The sequence below is a fragment of the Dromaius novaehollandiae genome, chromosome 7 (genome assembly GCF_036370855.1).
Source record: "Dromaius novaehollandiae isolate bDroNov1 chromosome 7, bDroNov1.hap1, whole genome shotgun sequence".
NCBI lineage: Eukaryota > Metazoa > Chordata > Aves > Casuariiformes > Dromaiidae > Dromaius > Dromaius novaehollandiae.
In genome coordinates, this window is record NC_088104.1 from 32,104,584 (window position 1) to 32,118,523 (window position 13,940).

The following is a 13,940-nucleotide window of genomic DNA, read 5'->3' on the forward strand; positions in this document are numbered from 1 at the left end:
GAGAGCCTGTATTCCATCAAACTGTGTCCCTGGGGATTAAACAGACTCTCCGCAGCAAGAGCGAGAGAGTGGGGAGGAGAGGGAGAAGGAAAGAAAGGAGGAGGAAAAGGAAAACAAAAGAAAAGGAGAAAGGAAAGGAACATTTTTTTATTTCCCTAAAACAAAGAATGTAATAAAACAGATGTAGTTCAGTGCAAAAAGACTCCACCCTGCAAAGCTTCTGTGTTTACTTCTCTCAGCTCAGATTGCTCAGGCTCGTCTCCAACCCCAGAGCCTGCATTTAATCTCATCTGAAGCATTTTCTTTTGTTGCAAACTTTTCGGTCTCCACAGCCCCACATGTTGTTAATGCCAGGCAGCAGGGTTTATTCCTAAGAGCCCCACAGCAGCATTTTGCATCTCTTCTTCCCCTGCTCTGTGTTCGCAGAACACTATGCAGAGAGACTTGCGAGCCCTGCAAAACTCCAACTTTTAAAACCACCCTGTCTTCTGATTATATTCCCAAAGCACAAACCTCGCAGCCCCCTTCTCAACATATAAAACCAAAAATCTCCTAACTCTTGTATCTCAAAGGTTTTCCATTCCACATATTATCCAAATCATGCAATGAGCACGCAGCATACCAAGAGAAAGAAAAGAGAAACTCACCACCATCGTATTCTTCCTCCTCTTGTGCTTTTATGGTTACAAATCGCCCTAATAAAGCAGCAAGGATGAAAAAAGTTCTCGTTTGTACCCAGACTGCCATCATGCCTAGATATTAGACATGTATCCTCCTGGGCAGGGAAAAGTGCAAAAATGTAAGGTTATTTTAGCACCATGAAGCCAGCTGGGAAATCTTTTTGCTTTTCAGCATCAGTTCCAGGACAAAGTCTGCAAGCCCTTTTTCCAGCACCAGCTCCAGCACAGTCTGCAAACTCTCTTTTCAGGGGATGCAGCTTTAAATAGGAAGAATGCTGCCTCCACTTCTCTTCCTGCCCCTTTTCAGCTTGTTCAGGCTCATAATCATCCACTCCCTGCCAAGCAACAGTCTGATTGATGGTAAACAACCGAATCAGAGCTAGCTTCACTCTTCCTTGAACTTTTCTCTTTACTCTCTATACTTTCAGGATATTTTGCTGCTGCTGTGCACTACATATGCTGTGTCAGAACAAGTTATTAGGAGAACAAAACATAATTCAGTAAGAAGCCGTCTGGCAGAGAAAGCTCTGCTTTTAACGCCCCCCCCCCACACACACACACACACCCCCACTTCCCGGGAACAAGGATATAGCCCCATTTGGAGCTGATCCACTGTTTAGGAACTTGATCCCTTCCAGCTTGCTGAGAGGAGGATTTCCTCTTCCCTCTTGATAACTGCCCCCTGCCTTGCTGTAACTGTATTATCAAACATGACTCCAATTCCTTGAGAAGGGCAACAGAGCTACCAGTGCAGCCTGCTGTCAGGCTCCTGTACATCACCTCCTCCTTCGCCCCTTTGGGGTCTGCATCATCTTCCCCCAAATGTTTAGCATGTTATACACTTACTCTCCTACCCACTAGGATGACTCTTGCAAATCTCTGGAAGATGCTCTATTTTTTACATCATAATGACAGTCCAAACTATCCAGTTATCTTCTTTTCTCCTAGTCTGCCTCTGTCCCCTGACAACTGGCAATCTACCTAACCCTCAACCTAGTATTTAGCCCTTAACAATATACTTTAATTAACATTCTAGCATAGGAATTAGTTAAAACTCTCTTCTGTGTGCCACTTGCAACTGGGAGTAGACTGATACATTTTTTTTCTGCCTAGGGTTTTTATGGTCTGTGGAAAAGAAGCTCAATCAGTAATTGCCTCACTTCCTAAGAATGGGATCACCTATACCTGCTGCATGGGAACACAGATCCAGCTAATATCATTTGCTGGAAGCTTTTCTGTCCCTAACAGCTATTTCACAGTCCTAAAGCTTGTGAAGTTTTCTTCTACCTCAGCAGAAGAACAGCATGCCAGAAGAGGAAAAGTAAGCCCAGAAGACATGGTGTAGGACCGCAATTCTACATCCAAACCTCCTCTAGTATAAAGACCAGGGATTAACCTAAGAATGCAGCCGAAACAGAACAAAATCAAAAGGGAAAATTCTGCTCCCTGCTCTCCTGCATCAAGCAGTCTTGCCACAGCAGTCTTGAAACCCTTATAGAGTTTCACTGCAGAAACAGGATGCCTCAGTCCCTGTGGATGAAGAAAAGTAATCGTAAGAAAGGATGGAAAATTATTATTACAGCTGTGCAAGCTATTGCAATTTTATTTTGAAATGCAGCCATAAGTATTGGTGAGTATTAGCTGAAGAACTCTGAAATGGAAAAAAAAGTTACTATTTGTTAATCTGTTTAGTCATAGGTAAAATTCTGTTTTGCCAGGTTCATGAGCACTTGCACTTGTTTGCTGATCTCAAGAGTGATATATCTTAGATGTCATACTTCAGCAGAACCCAAGAAATCTCCCTCGAAAAGTTGATGTTACGTGACGCTGGCTAGAAACATCGGCTGCTTTAGATATATCTAGTTTAGAATGAGATCTGAACTTTGCTAGTTGCGCTGTTCTATACACACATTACTAATGAGACAGCAGCCAACGAGAAAATTGGGTCATAATCCAGTATGTTGCCATTGCTAAATCATCACATGAAAATTACGCAATGCAAAATCATCTACATTACCAAAGAAATATATCACATTTTTAAAGGCAATACTATACAGGATTTCCCACAGATGGATGGTCAGTCCCACTGCAGGTAAACCATCACCCATATGATTAAGAACAGAAATGATAATGTTAATATAACGTTAACTAGGCTGAGAATACAGCTAGGCTTTTGAATAATCCCTGTGCTCATGAATGAAAAAAACATTATGTCAGACAGGTAGGTGTTTCTGAAATATTGCTACTAACTGTAGCAGATTTACGTAAAAATTCTTGTAATAATGCTGACAACTGCTCAAAGAACTTACCACTGAAAACCCTGTACACAATCTGAGGATAGCTACGGCAAAAACACAGGGAATTCGGACTGTACCACAGAATGATAGAAAATGGCCACACGCAGTTAAAACTTACCTTTGTAGTTGGTAATTTTGTCTTTGAAATTAGATAAAAAGAGCTCACACTTATTTCCCCAAGTATTAAATCTGCAACAGGTTGGTAAATTACTGGTGTATTCACAGCAAGAATAAGCCTTGTCATCATTATTTCTTCTAGTCTCCAAGACAAACATCAGAATAAGAAGAGGATGCAATTATAGTGATATTTTCTCCCCAACAGTTCATTGAGGAAAAAGTCAGAATGACACCTTTTGCTATTTTCGGTGGAACTTTTTTCTGAAGAGTCAGATTTTAAAAGGCGCCTTCAGCCGTTTCAAGTCTAACATTTACTTTGAAGAGATTCCTATAGCAATATCTAGAAGTTGCCCCTCAAGTCTATTTGTGCCTTGAGCTCACCGCCAAATAATACCACATAACTCAAAAAGATGAACCACAGAGAAAAGGATGCAAATTGCTTAGAGCAACAATCCCTTTATGTCTCCTTATAAGCAGTTGCTTTCACCCTGGATCTACATTTAAATAGGTTTTCAATGTTATTACAAATATCGTAACTCTAGTCATTAAGTCCATTATTTTTCATTTAAACAAATTCAATCCTAGGCCTAAGCTATTTGATGGCATCACATTGGAGAGACATTCTTTAGTCAGTATGATTGTAAACAGACTCAGACTAAGTAAGTAAGAGTGGGCAGATAAGTAATTCCAAGCATGTTCAGCGTCACCTCCCGCCATTCCTGCCTTCCTCTCTCAATAGGAGAGAAACTGACCTTCCATAAAATAACACTGTATATTTACGTAGCAACTTCTCTCCACCTGTTTTTTACTTTTTCCATAGTTTTTAGGATTCTGTAAGAACAGAGGAATGTGGAATTTAGCAAACTAGCCTAAGGTCATACACTCAGTAAAGCAAAGCCAGATACAAACTTTTGAGAGCTCATTTCTCTTCTGTGCCAAGGGAAACTTGATACAAGGGCCCTGATTCTTGGAGCCTGTTCCATTCCTATACATCCTCAATCTATCCATTGTTATGCATTAAGCTTAAAGTATTTAACGAACCCAAATTTAGTAGAGACAGCCTTGGCAGGAGCAGTAGCACTGAGTACTCTCCTCCTTCTCTTCCATCTCTGCAGAGCAATAGAGGTAAATATGCAGGACACAAAACCAATTTCTTTCACCAGCAGGAGATTCCTTCTAATAGGGACAGTCTCTGCCACCATACTGTGGCCAAGTTCTGACCCCGAAGGACATGAAAAGGAGATACAGAATTGTTAAAGATCATTTTCTTATGCTTCATGCTTCACACGAGAGCAACCACATACTTTCAAATTCTAATGACTTTTATAGTAAAGGAAGGGAAACGGCAAAACTTCCACAAGAAAGCAGTGCCTGCCTCCTTTTTTACATGCTGTAAAAAGTCTTCACAGACTGACAGCTGTCTCTGTAGCTAAGGCACTCCTCAAAATTTAAAGATACAGTAATCTGAAAAAAGATATAACTAAATATTCCTTAATATCCAGGCTGTTGATTCCCACTCCTATGTTTTGGCCAATAAGCAAGAACTCTGTTATCTGAGCTAAAATCGTATGTTCTAAAAATCTTATGTAAAATTCAAGGGATTTGGAGGAATATAACAGGTGAACATGACACTACTTTTAACTCAGCTCTGTGAGCAGACTAGATTCCAAACTGATAGCATCACCTCCAAATCTCAACCTTCGTGCTCAAAAATCGAGCAATAAAACTAGTAACTGGTATCAGCTACAAATTTCAACAGTGCTACATCGGTAACTTTATTGCTCACTTATGGGGGAATTTTCCCAACAATTTTTAGACAGAAAGTTTAGGAAATGAGTTGAACTCCTTATGGAGGAGGGCAAGGAAAGATTTCTTACTTAGTAACATTTAAACTTTGTAATGCTGTTTCACAGTTTGAATTTGGAAAAGTAGGATGATACTTTGCTTTTAAATTGCTAGTGTGGGGTCTTGAATTATGTCAGTCATTGTAAATCTGCTTTTGCTACAGGCTAGTCCAAATCTAATAAGCTCAGTGAGGTTATTAGTGCTGGCAGCCTTTCCTTCAGAATGCCTCAATTAAATTAAACTCAACATTACTCTAAGCAAAAAATCAAGAATAATTAGGGGAAATCTTGCATGAAATCCTTCTGAAAATTATACTTATTCTTTATCTATTACAGGAAAGGCAGCGTCATTATTTCATTGTTTATTACAAATTCATTGTCAAGCTAGTTTTCTTCTGCCTGAGAACTTAAACTGATTAAGTGAAAACATAAAAGGGTCACAGCAAGCGGCATACTTAAATGGCAAGGTCAAATGCTAATCTGTAATTCAAATATAGCCCCCCTTCCTCCACTTCTTTTTTTTAAATTTCATTTACCTTGGGATCCTTAGCTAGTTTACTTTTTACTTTTACACTGACTGAAGATCTGTGCAAACATAGAGTTAAAGTCCCATCCAACAAGGAGATTCACATCTCCAATCAGTTTTCTTATCCAGGGACTCACTGAAAACAACGGGACTGTAAACAGGGGATTTGGCTGAAAGTTCATCTTTCAGTCCTCTTCTCTTTCAGGAACAGGCTTGTGAGCCGTGTTTGCACTCAGGGATCCATTCATAAGGGCATTTATCATAATCTCAACACTTGATCCATCATTTTAAAAGAACAGTACAGTATTTGTTTTATACTCATTTCACTGCCATTCCTTTGTTTACAGCTCTGAGTATAAGACTGTGCAGAACTATTTGGTCTTATTATCATAGCCACAACTGATATCAGACAACCATTTTAGTATTTTTTGTGCTGCCCCAAGCACAAAACTAGCACTTTCATAGTTTGTCTTCATTTCCTAGTATAGCAGATCATGTCTTTAAGAAACAAAATACTGTATCTGCTATTTAGAATATAAAGTATTTGAACTAAAGAAATTATTTAAGTTGTATGTATTTATTTTATCCATTGTTGTTGTTACAGACTTTTTTTTATCTGTTTGCTGTTATTTAAATGGATACAATCACTGCCGGTTTCACATATTTAAAAATATTACAGCATTTATTCTCACAATACTTCAGGAGCATTAATGACTCCACTGAAAACATAGCAAAATGATGTGCAGACCGATTAAACCCTTACTGCCCCTACCATTATCAAAAGCTGCAAGCAAGGGGAGCCCTACATTCACTAGAATTTCTTTGCAAGCTAACAACCTAAAAGTATTCTCCTCAAGTACCAGAAGCAAAATAGTCATATTATCACAACACGCTGCCTGGACCTATGCTCAGCTATCCTGGCGATTTCAGGTCTGTCAGTCTGGATAGAGAAATAGTTTGTTTTTACTAATTCTGATCGCATGGACTAACATAAGATCAGCTGCAAATATGACTGCATGATATTTGACCAAAGCATTGTAAATAAACTGGCCGATTATTTTCTTTTTACGATCATTACACCTTCTTTTATAAGCCTTGATCTTCAGCCTTATAGTTAATTCTGTGGAATACCGACAGCCGACAGTCATTTACTTGATACTTAGACCTGAGGAATAAAGCATTTGAGTCCACTGCAAAATTCTTACTGACCTGAACGAGAACAAGCAGCTCAGGATGCAGTCATACATACCATGTCACTCCCAAGTTACACCTTACTTCCTGGCCAAAAAAAAAAAAAATGCTGAAAAAGACCGTACACACTCTGTGCAAATTAACAGTCTTGGCTTACAGACTTGAACTAAGAATGGCCAGAGATATAACAGTAATCCAGGAGGGATTTTGAGAATTACCATATTACTCACAGTAAATGTATGTAAAAAGTAATCTTAAAGGGAATATATATATATATATAAAATGTTCCAAGGAAAGCTAGTTACTGATCAAGTTCTATGGACTACGTTGCCAAATAAGATAAAGCTCAAGATAAGCAAATGTACTGAAATTTGTCTTTTAGCTAAAACATGATAATTTTTCTTCAGTTGTTGTCAAACTCCAGCCTGCTGGCTACCAGGGAGCTGTGGTGGAGCCATTCTGGGTGGTCTGGAGCATGAAGCATCTTGAGCAGATGGGGCACTGTGATGCCAGAAATGGAGATGGATCCGAGAAGAATTTCCCTTCTCAGAAGGAGAACACTGAGACAAAGGGCCACAGAACTCCTAAGAATTTTTATATATTAGATCTCTTATAAAGCCATATTTATTACTGCTTAGAAACTATACACTTCCATGTGAAACAAAGTGCTTGTGACTTTACACACACTATAAAGTAGGACTGAAAGGATCCATTTACACCGGATATTGTTTCCCATGCACAAACCCTTAGCAGATGTCTAATGAATGTTTTATATTGTATGTCATAATTAAATTTACATTTGCCAGAAAATCTCAGCTATTAGTCTTTTTTTTTGTTTTTGATAGCCAAAGAGCATTTGCCTTTATTTACCCTGTAAAATTAGGAAATGCCTCAGCTCCAATGACAATAGGAATTCAGCTTGCTTAAGGTACTTTACTGGAATTGTTCAGCTTTTTGTAGGATAAGGTTGTCAGTTAAGAAAGAAACAGCTAATAAATTTAGGGCAGGTATCCTCAAGACATATCAAAGCAAACAATACAGCAGTGGACACCATGGTCAAACCTTGATCCAGTTGAAATTAGCAGTAGTTCTGCTGCTGAATTCATATTTTCCTCCGAGATGCAGGTTTCTAGTCCTTCTTAGCCATCTTATCGTCACACCATTTGATTAACAAGGAGTTAATACATAACGGGGCATCCTTACTTGCAGTTTCGAGCACAAAACCCTCAGTGCTAGTGGCAGAAGCCAATGTCACATTCAGCCTGTCTTTTCCAAAATAAACAAACTCTGAGCTTTCCCTACCATGGGAGGTCTTTAAGAACATCTTAGATAAACATCTGTCAGGAATAACACAGGTATAGTTCATCCTGCTTTAAAGAATGGGAAGAGACTAGATAATCTTTCAGATTCTTTACAGCCCTATTTTTCTAGCAGTATGAAATGTGATTTATTAGAATAACCATACTCTCTCAAAAGTGAATCCTCTTCTGGAAAAGGATTCACTTCTATCAGACAAATTTAAAAAAAGACGAATCTGGGGATGAATAAAACCCAATTTTAAAGGCACTTAAAATAAACTCATGAAAAAGCAAAACTTTTCAATTTTTTAGTATTTGCCATGTTGGCATGGATATTCCATTTCTCTTTCTTGAAAGCAGCAAGGAAAAGACTGTCAACAGTGACCACAATAAGGATGATTAACAAAAGAATGAAAGGGAACAGCAGCAACACCAGACGGAAGCAATAGAGAAAAGTAAGCAAGAAAGGAATCAGAATTTGTGAAGGTATAACACTTGAAGATGAAAGACTTGAATCTATGCATCACACTCACACAAAGCTAAAGCAAGCATAATTGTGATGAACGGAGCTATAACTGTAGCACCGGGGGTACTGATATCACAATTAGAATTACAAGCCAAGGACATCATCATATCATTGTGAGTACCACTGCCTGGTTACTTATGCTAGATTCAAATACAGGATGCAAAACAGATTCATTAATGAGAAAAAGTTCCTTCTGCTTCCTTTACTTTCCCATATCCTTTCTATGCTGTCTTCTTTCCAATATTTTATAGTTTTTTATGAACTCTTTTGCATTATGATTTGAATACGTGTGGAACACATTTCCTACTGCCTTTAAAGATTAGCGAAGTGCTAACTGAAAGTATAGTTTACTCAGAAAACAATCCATCACATCTATAATTAATTTTTGCTGTGAAAAAGTGTTTTTGCTGTGAAAGGTGTTAACCAAGCCTTTTAAAAGTTTTATGCAGGACCTATCCATGAGGCTTATTTTCAAAGCTATGGTCCATCAGCAAATGGATTTGGTTAACGGGCTGGAACAGATTGTTCAGGGGAATACCTATCATCCATATTCACTGGAATGCTTTATCTTGCTTCAGCTGAGTCCATGACACATTTCAAGCAACCAGCTTCATAGCCTTTTAAAAGAATGATAGCTGAGTCTAAGATGTTTTTAAAAATATTGTTATTAATGCTTAAAGACCTTCTTACATTTCCTCAGTAGCGTATTTTTTTTTCATTCAAGATCCCTATACCCAAAATTTTCCATAGTAGGTAAAAACCTATAAAATGTCTTCTTATATCTCCTGTTAGCTATGTAACTTCTGACTGCAGCTGAAATACTTAAACCTAGTGGCACTGCAGCATATGAAAACAAACCCTACCTTGTAATCTGAGCCCCCTTGATTCAGTAATGGGTTGGTTTAAAACATAGTCTGAGATAAGTAATATCCACAGTGGATGCCTGGATTTCTCCTTTCTCTGCATCTCTCAAGTAGCAACTGTTTAATATCAGAGAAGGATTTACAGTTCTTGTTAGAAAGCCAGAAGGTACACTATAAAGGGCTTATATTCAAACACTTTAAAGTGCTACACCGTGTCACATAACGGTCCTTCAAATCTCCCAGAACCTTTATTTACATCAACATCAGTTCAGCATGTAAATCAAGGCTAAATACTGTTACACAGAGCAAAGCCCACACACACTTTGGTATGTACAAAAGCGTCCCAGACTAAGACATGGACAAAGTCTGCAGATCTCTTTCACTGTGTTTGATGTTATGTCTGCCAATCAAAATAGCGTCAGAAAAGCCACAACTGTTTCACTGTGTGTATTTCTACCTTCATTTCAGATCTTGAACATGTATGGCAACCAGCACAGAGCTAGCCAGTCAGGCTTCTCTGCAGGTATGGGATAGAAGCTCTAGAACTCGTATTTTTAACACTATACCTGCTTTATACCATATCTATTCCTTTGGGTTTATAGTTCTAATTGTCACAAGCATACAACCTTTATTTAACTAAACTTTATTCACGTAAGCCAAGCACAAACACATCCCCAAAGTTCTTGATGCATGATAAATTCCTTGGAGAGGTAAAGAAAGATGATAAAAGTGAGGCTGGGGGGGCTATAAAAACAAATGAAGTATCAAAGCCATAGTGAGGATTTTGAATTTCCCAAGAATGCTTCCTTTACCACACTAGCAACCGCTCCCAGAACCGTGGCAAAAGAATCAATCACTTTAAATGCAAACAGTCACTGAAACTAGATAGTATGAATGTTCCTTAGATCTAATAGTGCATATATGTGTTGCCTATATCACTGACACATATATGCAGATATGCAGCTTTTTCTGTTTAGATTTTATATATCTCATGTATATGGCATACATTTTACAAGGTTATGGAATACTCCATAACACGTTCCTAGTATTCAGTGGAACAGCGAAAAACAGTATCCTTTTCAGGGAGGCTTTTCCACTCTTACATTCTGAAAGTTATATAAAGCACAGCTGACTAAGATAATTCCACACATTTTTCATATTATCTCCATAAATTAATGGCACTCATTTTTTCTTATATTTCTAACCAGTCGAAAGTCCATTGAAGTCGATAAGAATCTTTCAACTAACTGATTTAATACTTTGGATCAATCCTTCACGGAGCTGTTATGGTAACTGGCAACCATAGGTGAGACTTAGATATTTACCTAATAAAATATATGAACAGGTTTCACCTGGAAGAAATGCAGAGATAACTAATGGAGTTGCTTGCTCCTTTGGATCTTCATGGTTTTAAGCACTTGCTGTTTTACACATGAAACAAAAGCTAAGTATAGCTATGAGTTAATTGAAACCTGTACTTCTTGTAATTGTGTCTGTTGGTTACCAAATTCTCTTATTATCATTTTTATTCTGGTATTCCTAACAATCTTTCATGTGATTTACAAAAGGAGTATTTGGCTTTATTAATGTGATCTCACACGATATCATCTCTTAAATATATTCCCAATCATATATTTGTAAAAATAGAGGCCCAAAGAGAAAGTAGCTATGTTTCACAAATTTTAGGATACCAGGAATGAAATATTTGATTACAATTGACTATATTTTTAAGCTTATAATTAAACATCTCGCATACTACTTAGAAAACACAAGCAAAAATGCCATTTTAACTTCTTTTATATATTTCCAGCATTCAACATTGCAATAATTCTCCTACTAAAAAGAGCAAAGCTTAATTTCCATGACCTATAATTTCCAACAGAATGGTCTGAAACATACTCCTGCCTTAGTGCTAATATGAAAAACTTATCTAAACTTCTGTGCAACTGGAACAGAAGCTTCAGGTATTAATATTATTATTTCATATACACTTATAAATACTAACCATAGATGTGGAACAGTTCATATGCTCTTAGTGAAGGTGGATGAATTTTCCAGATTTTTCATCCGATTCTTACAATTATTTTCATAATTATACCTAAGAATAGGAGACTGGGGTGAAATCCTAGCCCTGTTTTACTGAGAATAAAGGAGAATTTTAAATATAATTATAAAATCTTAACCTAATTTACTTGGATTCAAGAAGTCTGTGACAGTGTCCCTCTGAAGAGGAAACAAACAGTTATATATCAGAGGTAAAGTCCAGTCATGAACCAAAATTCGGCACAGCTTTATCTTGCAATGTATTCTTAGAAATGGTTCTCAGAACTGTCACAGGCCCCAACTACTGACTGAAGTCAGTAGAGCTTCACACAGATGATGATTTAACACTGTGGAAAAGCCTTTAAAAGTCTTTTTTAAAAGAAAAGTTTTTGAAACTTTTAAAAGCTTTTAAAACCAGCACTTAGTTAAATATTCATAGGGCTTGATCATTCTCCTGGCCTTCCTTGGTTTAATTATTACATCTTCTCTGATTTTTTGTTTTTTTATCCTTTTCAAAATCTTAGATTCAAGCTTGTACACTAAAGCTGACTAGACTTTTTTTTAGATAATGCCCTTTCTAAGCATCTTTTAACAAGAAGGAGAAAGGAGGAAAGGGAGGGAAGGGTGCGGGGAGAACGTTACTCCAAATCCCTACTAAGTGCCACAGACTTTTTAGTAGACTGTTTATACCCTATGGGAGATTTTTTACGCCCCTGAAAGATCACCTTTTTTATACTGTGTAAAATAAAGCACTTTCCAGTTAGAGTGGAACCTGCAAATCAGAGAGCACTGCCACTTAGATACCATAGTTCTAGAAGAAGAAAATCAGTCCAATGATCAGGTAAAGCATATCCTTGAAAAGACCTTCCACCATGGAAGAAGGCATGGAATCAGCAGCAAGCCCATAATTCAATAGTGTAGACTCCCTCTGTTTCAACAGTGAAATAAATAAGTTCAGATTCTATGGGCAAAAAATAAAACAGATGGAGCCTCTTATATTATAACCACAGACATAGGTAATGTAATAGACTATTATTACGATAGACTTCTAATAGCCTATTTAAATGTTTCCTACTAAACATAAGTCAAAGAATTTACAAACCCACTATCTTACATTTAAATATAAGCTACAATAAAGCATGAACAAGACCAAGCCGAACTTAACACACCCATGGCCTAGAGGAAGTGCTTAGTTAGGGTGGCACACAGACGAATATTTTCCTTGGCTGAGAATAAGTCTGTATAAACAGGAACACAGCTGAATTCTGCACTTTCCACAGTATCTGAAGTAGGTGAACTAGAAAAAAGAGGCTATATATACACTACATAAGAAAGAAAAGAACAGAACAGATGCAGAATTTAGAACGCTTCCTTTACTTTTATGAAGTTAGATCATTTTCAGCATTTTCAGCAGCATATTCCTTCTTGCACTGCTTATAGCAATGTTTTTGAAACTCTAGTTGTCATATCATACAGGCTGTACCCAAAGGAACATTTGTTTCCACAAGAGTGGAACTTTCAGTAAAACCCTACAGTCCATCTACAGACAGCTTGCAATCGCCTGTTTGCACCTTTTACTTAGTGTCACATGTTCATGACCAGTTTCAATCCGGCCATAATGACCCTTTGTGAACACGGAGGTCAGAGTACTTCGGGAAAAACCAAAGACGAGTGGCACTTTTCTTATGACAGTAAGAAAAAATTCAGACAAATGGCAAAAACAATCACTCTGATATTCAAACTTGAATCCCTGTGCAGATCAGCCTTCATGGAAACCAATATTATGGCTCCAATATCTGTAAGAAGGATATTCCAAAAACAGTGCTGTCTGTTGGTCACTTGCATTTACACAGGGGCTACTGGAAGGCTCCAGTTCTGTTGCTTGGCTTGTGTGCAGTACCCCTCCCCAAGTACACTGGTCCCCAGTATTCATCTTGACAAGTGATCTCTCAATATTTGGCCCTATTTTTATTTGAAAGTGACCTTATCCATACTAATGAGGACAGAGAATATCCAGAGTTTCATTTTCTCCTTCCTCTTTAGCAAGTGTTCACGGTCTACTCCAGGCCTACAAAACTTGTCCTTCTGCAAATTCTCTCTCTCCTGGCCTAGGAATTCTCAAAATTAAGCTATTTGCCCCAAAATCTGTAAGCAAAATTTAAGCAACAGTGACATATGTTACCAAGAACTGATCTTTCAGCCACTTGACTAGAATGAGATTAAGCTTAAAGAAAATATATAGAACATATTAAAGTACTGTGCCAATTTTCTTCTCATGTGAACAGATGTGGATACCATGAAGCCTCAGGCACTCCAGTAAGTAGTCTTCTAGCAATCTGGCCCTAATTTCTCAGTGAAGAGCTTTTCATATCCTTGTAGTATTGTTGTAGTACACCTTCAAAATCAAATGTACTTTTGAAGTAAGAGTTAGCAAAGGATACCTGTAAATGTTACTTTTGTCACATTTAAAATGATGAATGCAGAACTTTTGTGAAATGTGATGGCATAATTATGTGTATATTTAGGAACTTTGAGGACTAATTACAGAACTTGCT

General features: G+C 37.6%; 1 protein-coding gene across 1 annotated transcript in view; it reads right to left on the reverse strand.

Moving 5' to 3' along the window:
* COL5A2 (collagen type V alpha 2 chain) overlaps positions 1–1,197 on the reverse strand; it is a 118,834-nt gene extending 117,637 nt beyond the window's left edge. The window contains exon 1 of the mRNA XM_026096058.2: positions 648–1,197. Within this exon, the coding sequence (XP_025951843.2) occupies positions 648–750 (103 nt within the window). The 5' untranslated portion in view covers positions 751–1,197. The remainder of the gene's footprint in view (positions 1–647) is intronic.
* Between the last annotated feature and the right edge of the window lie 12,743 nt (positions 1,198–13,940).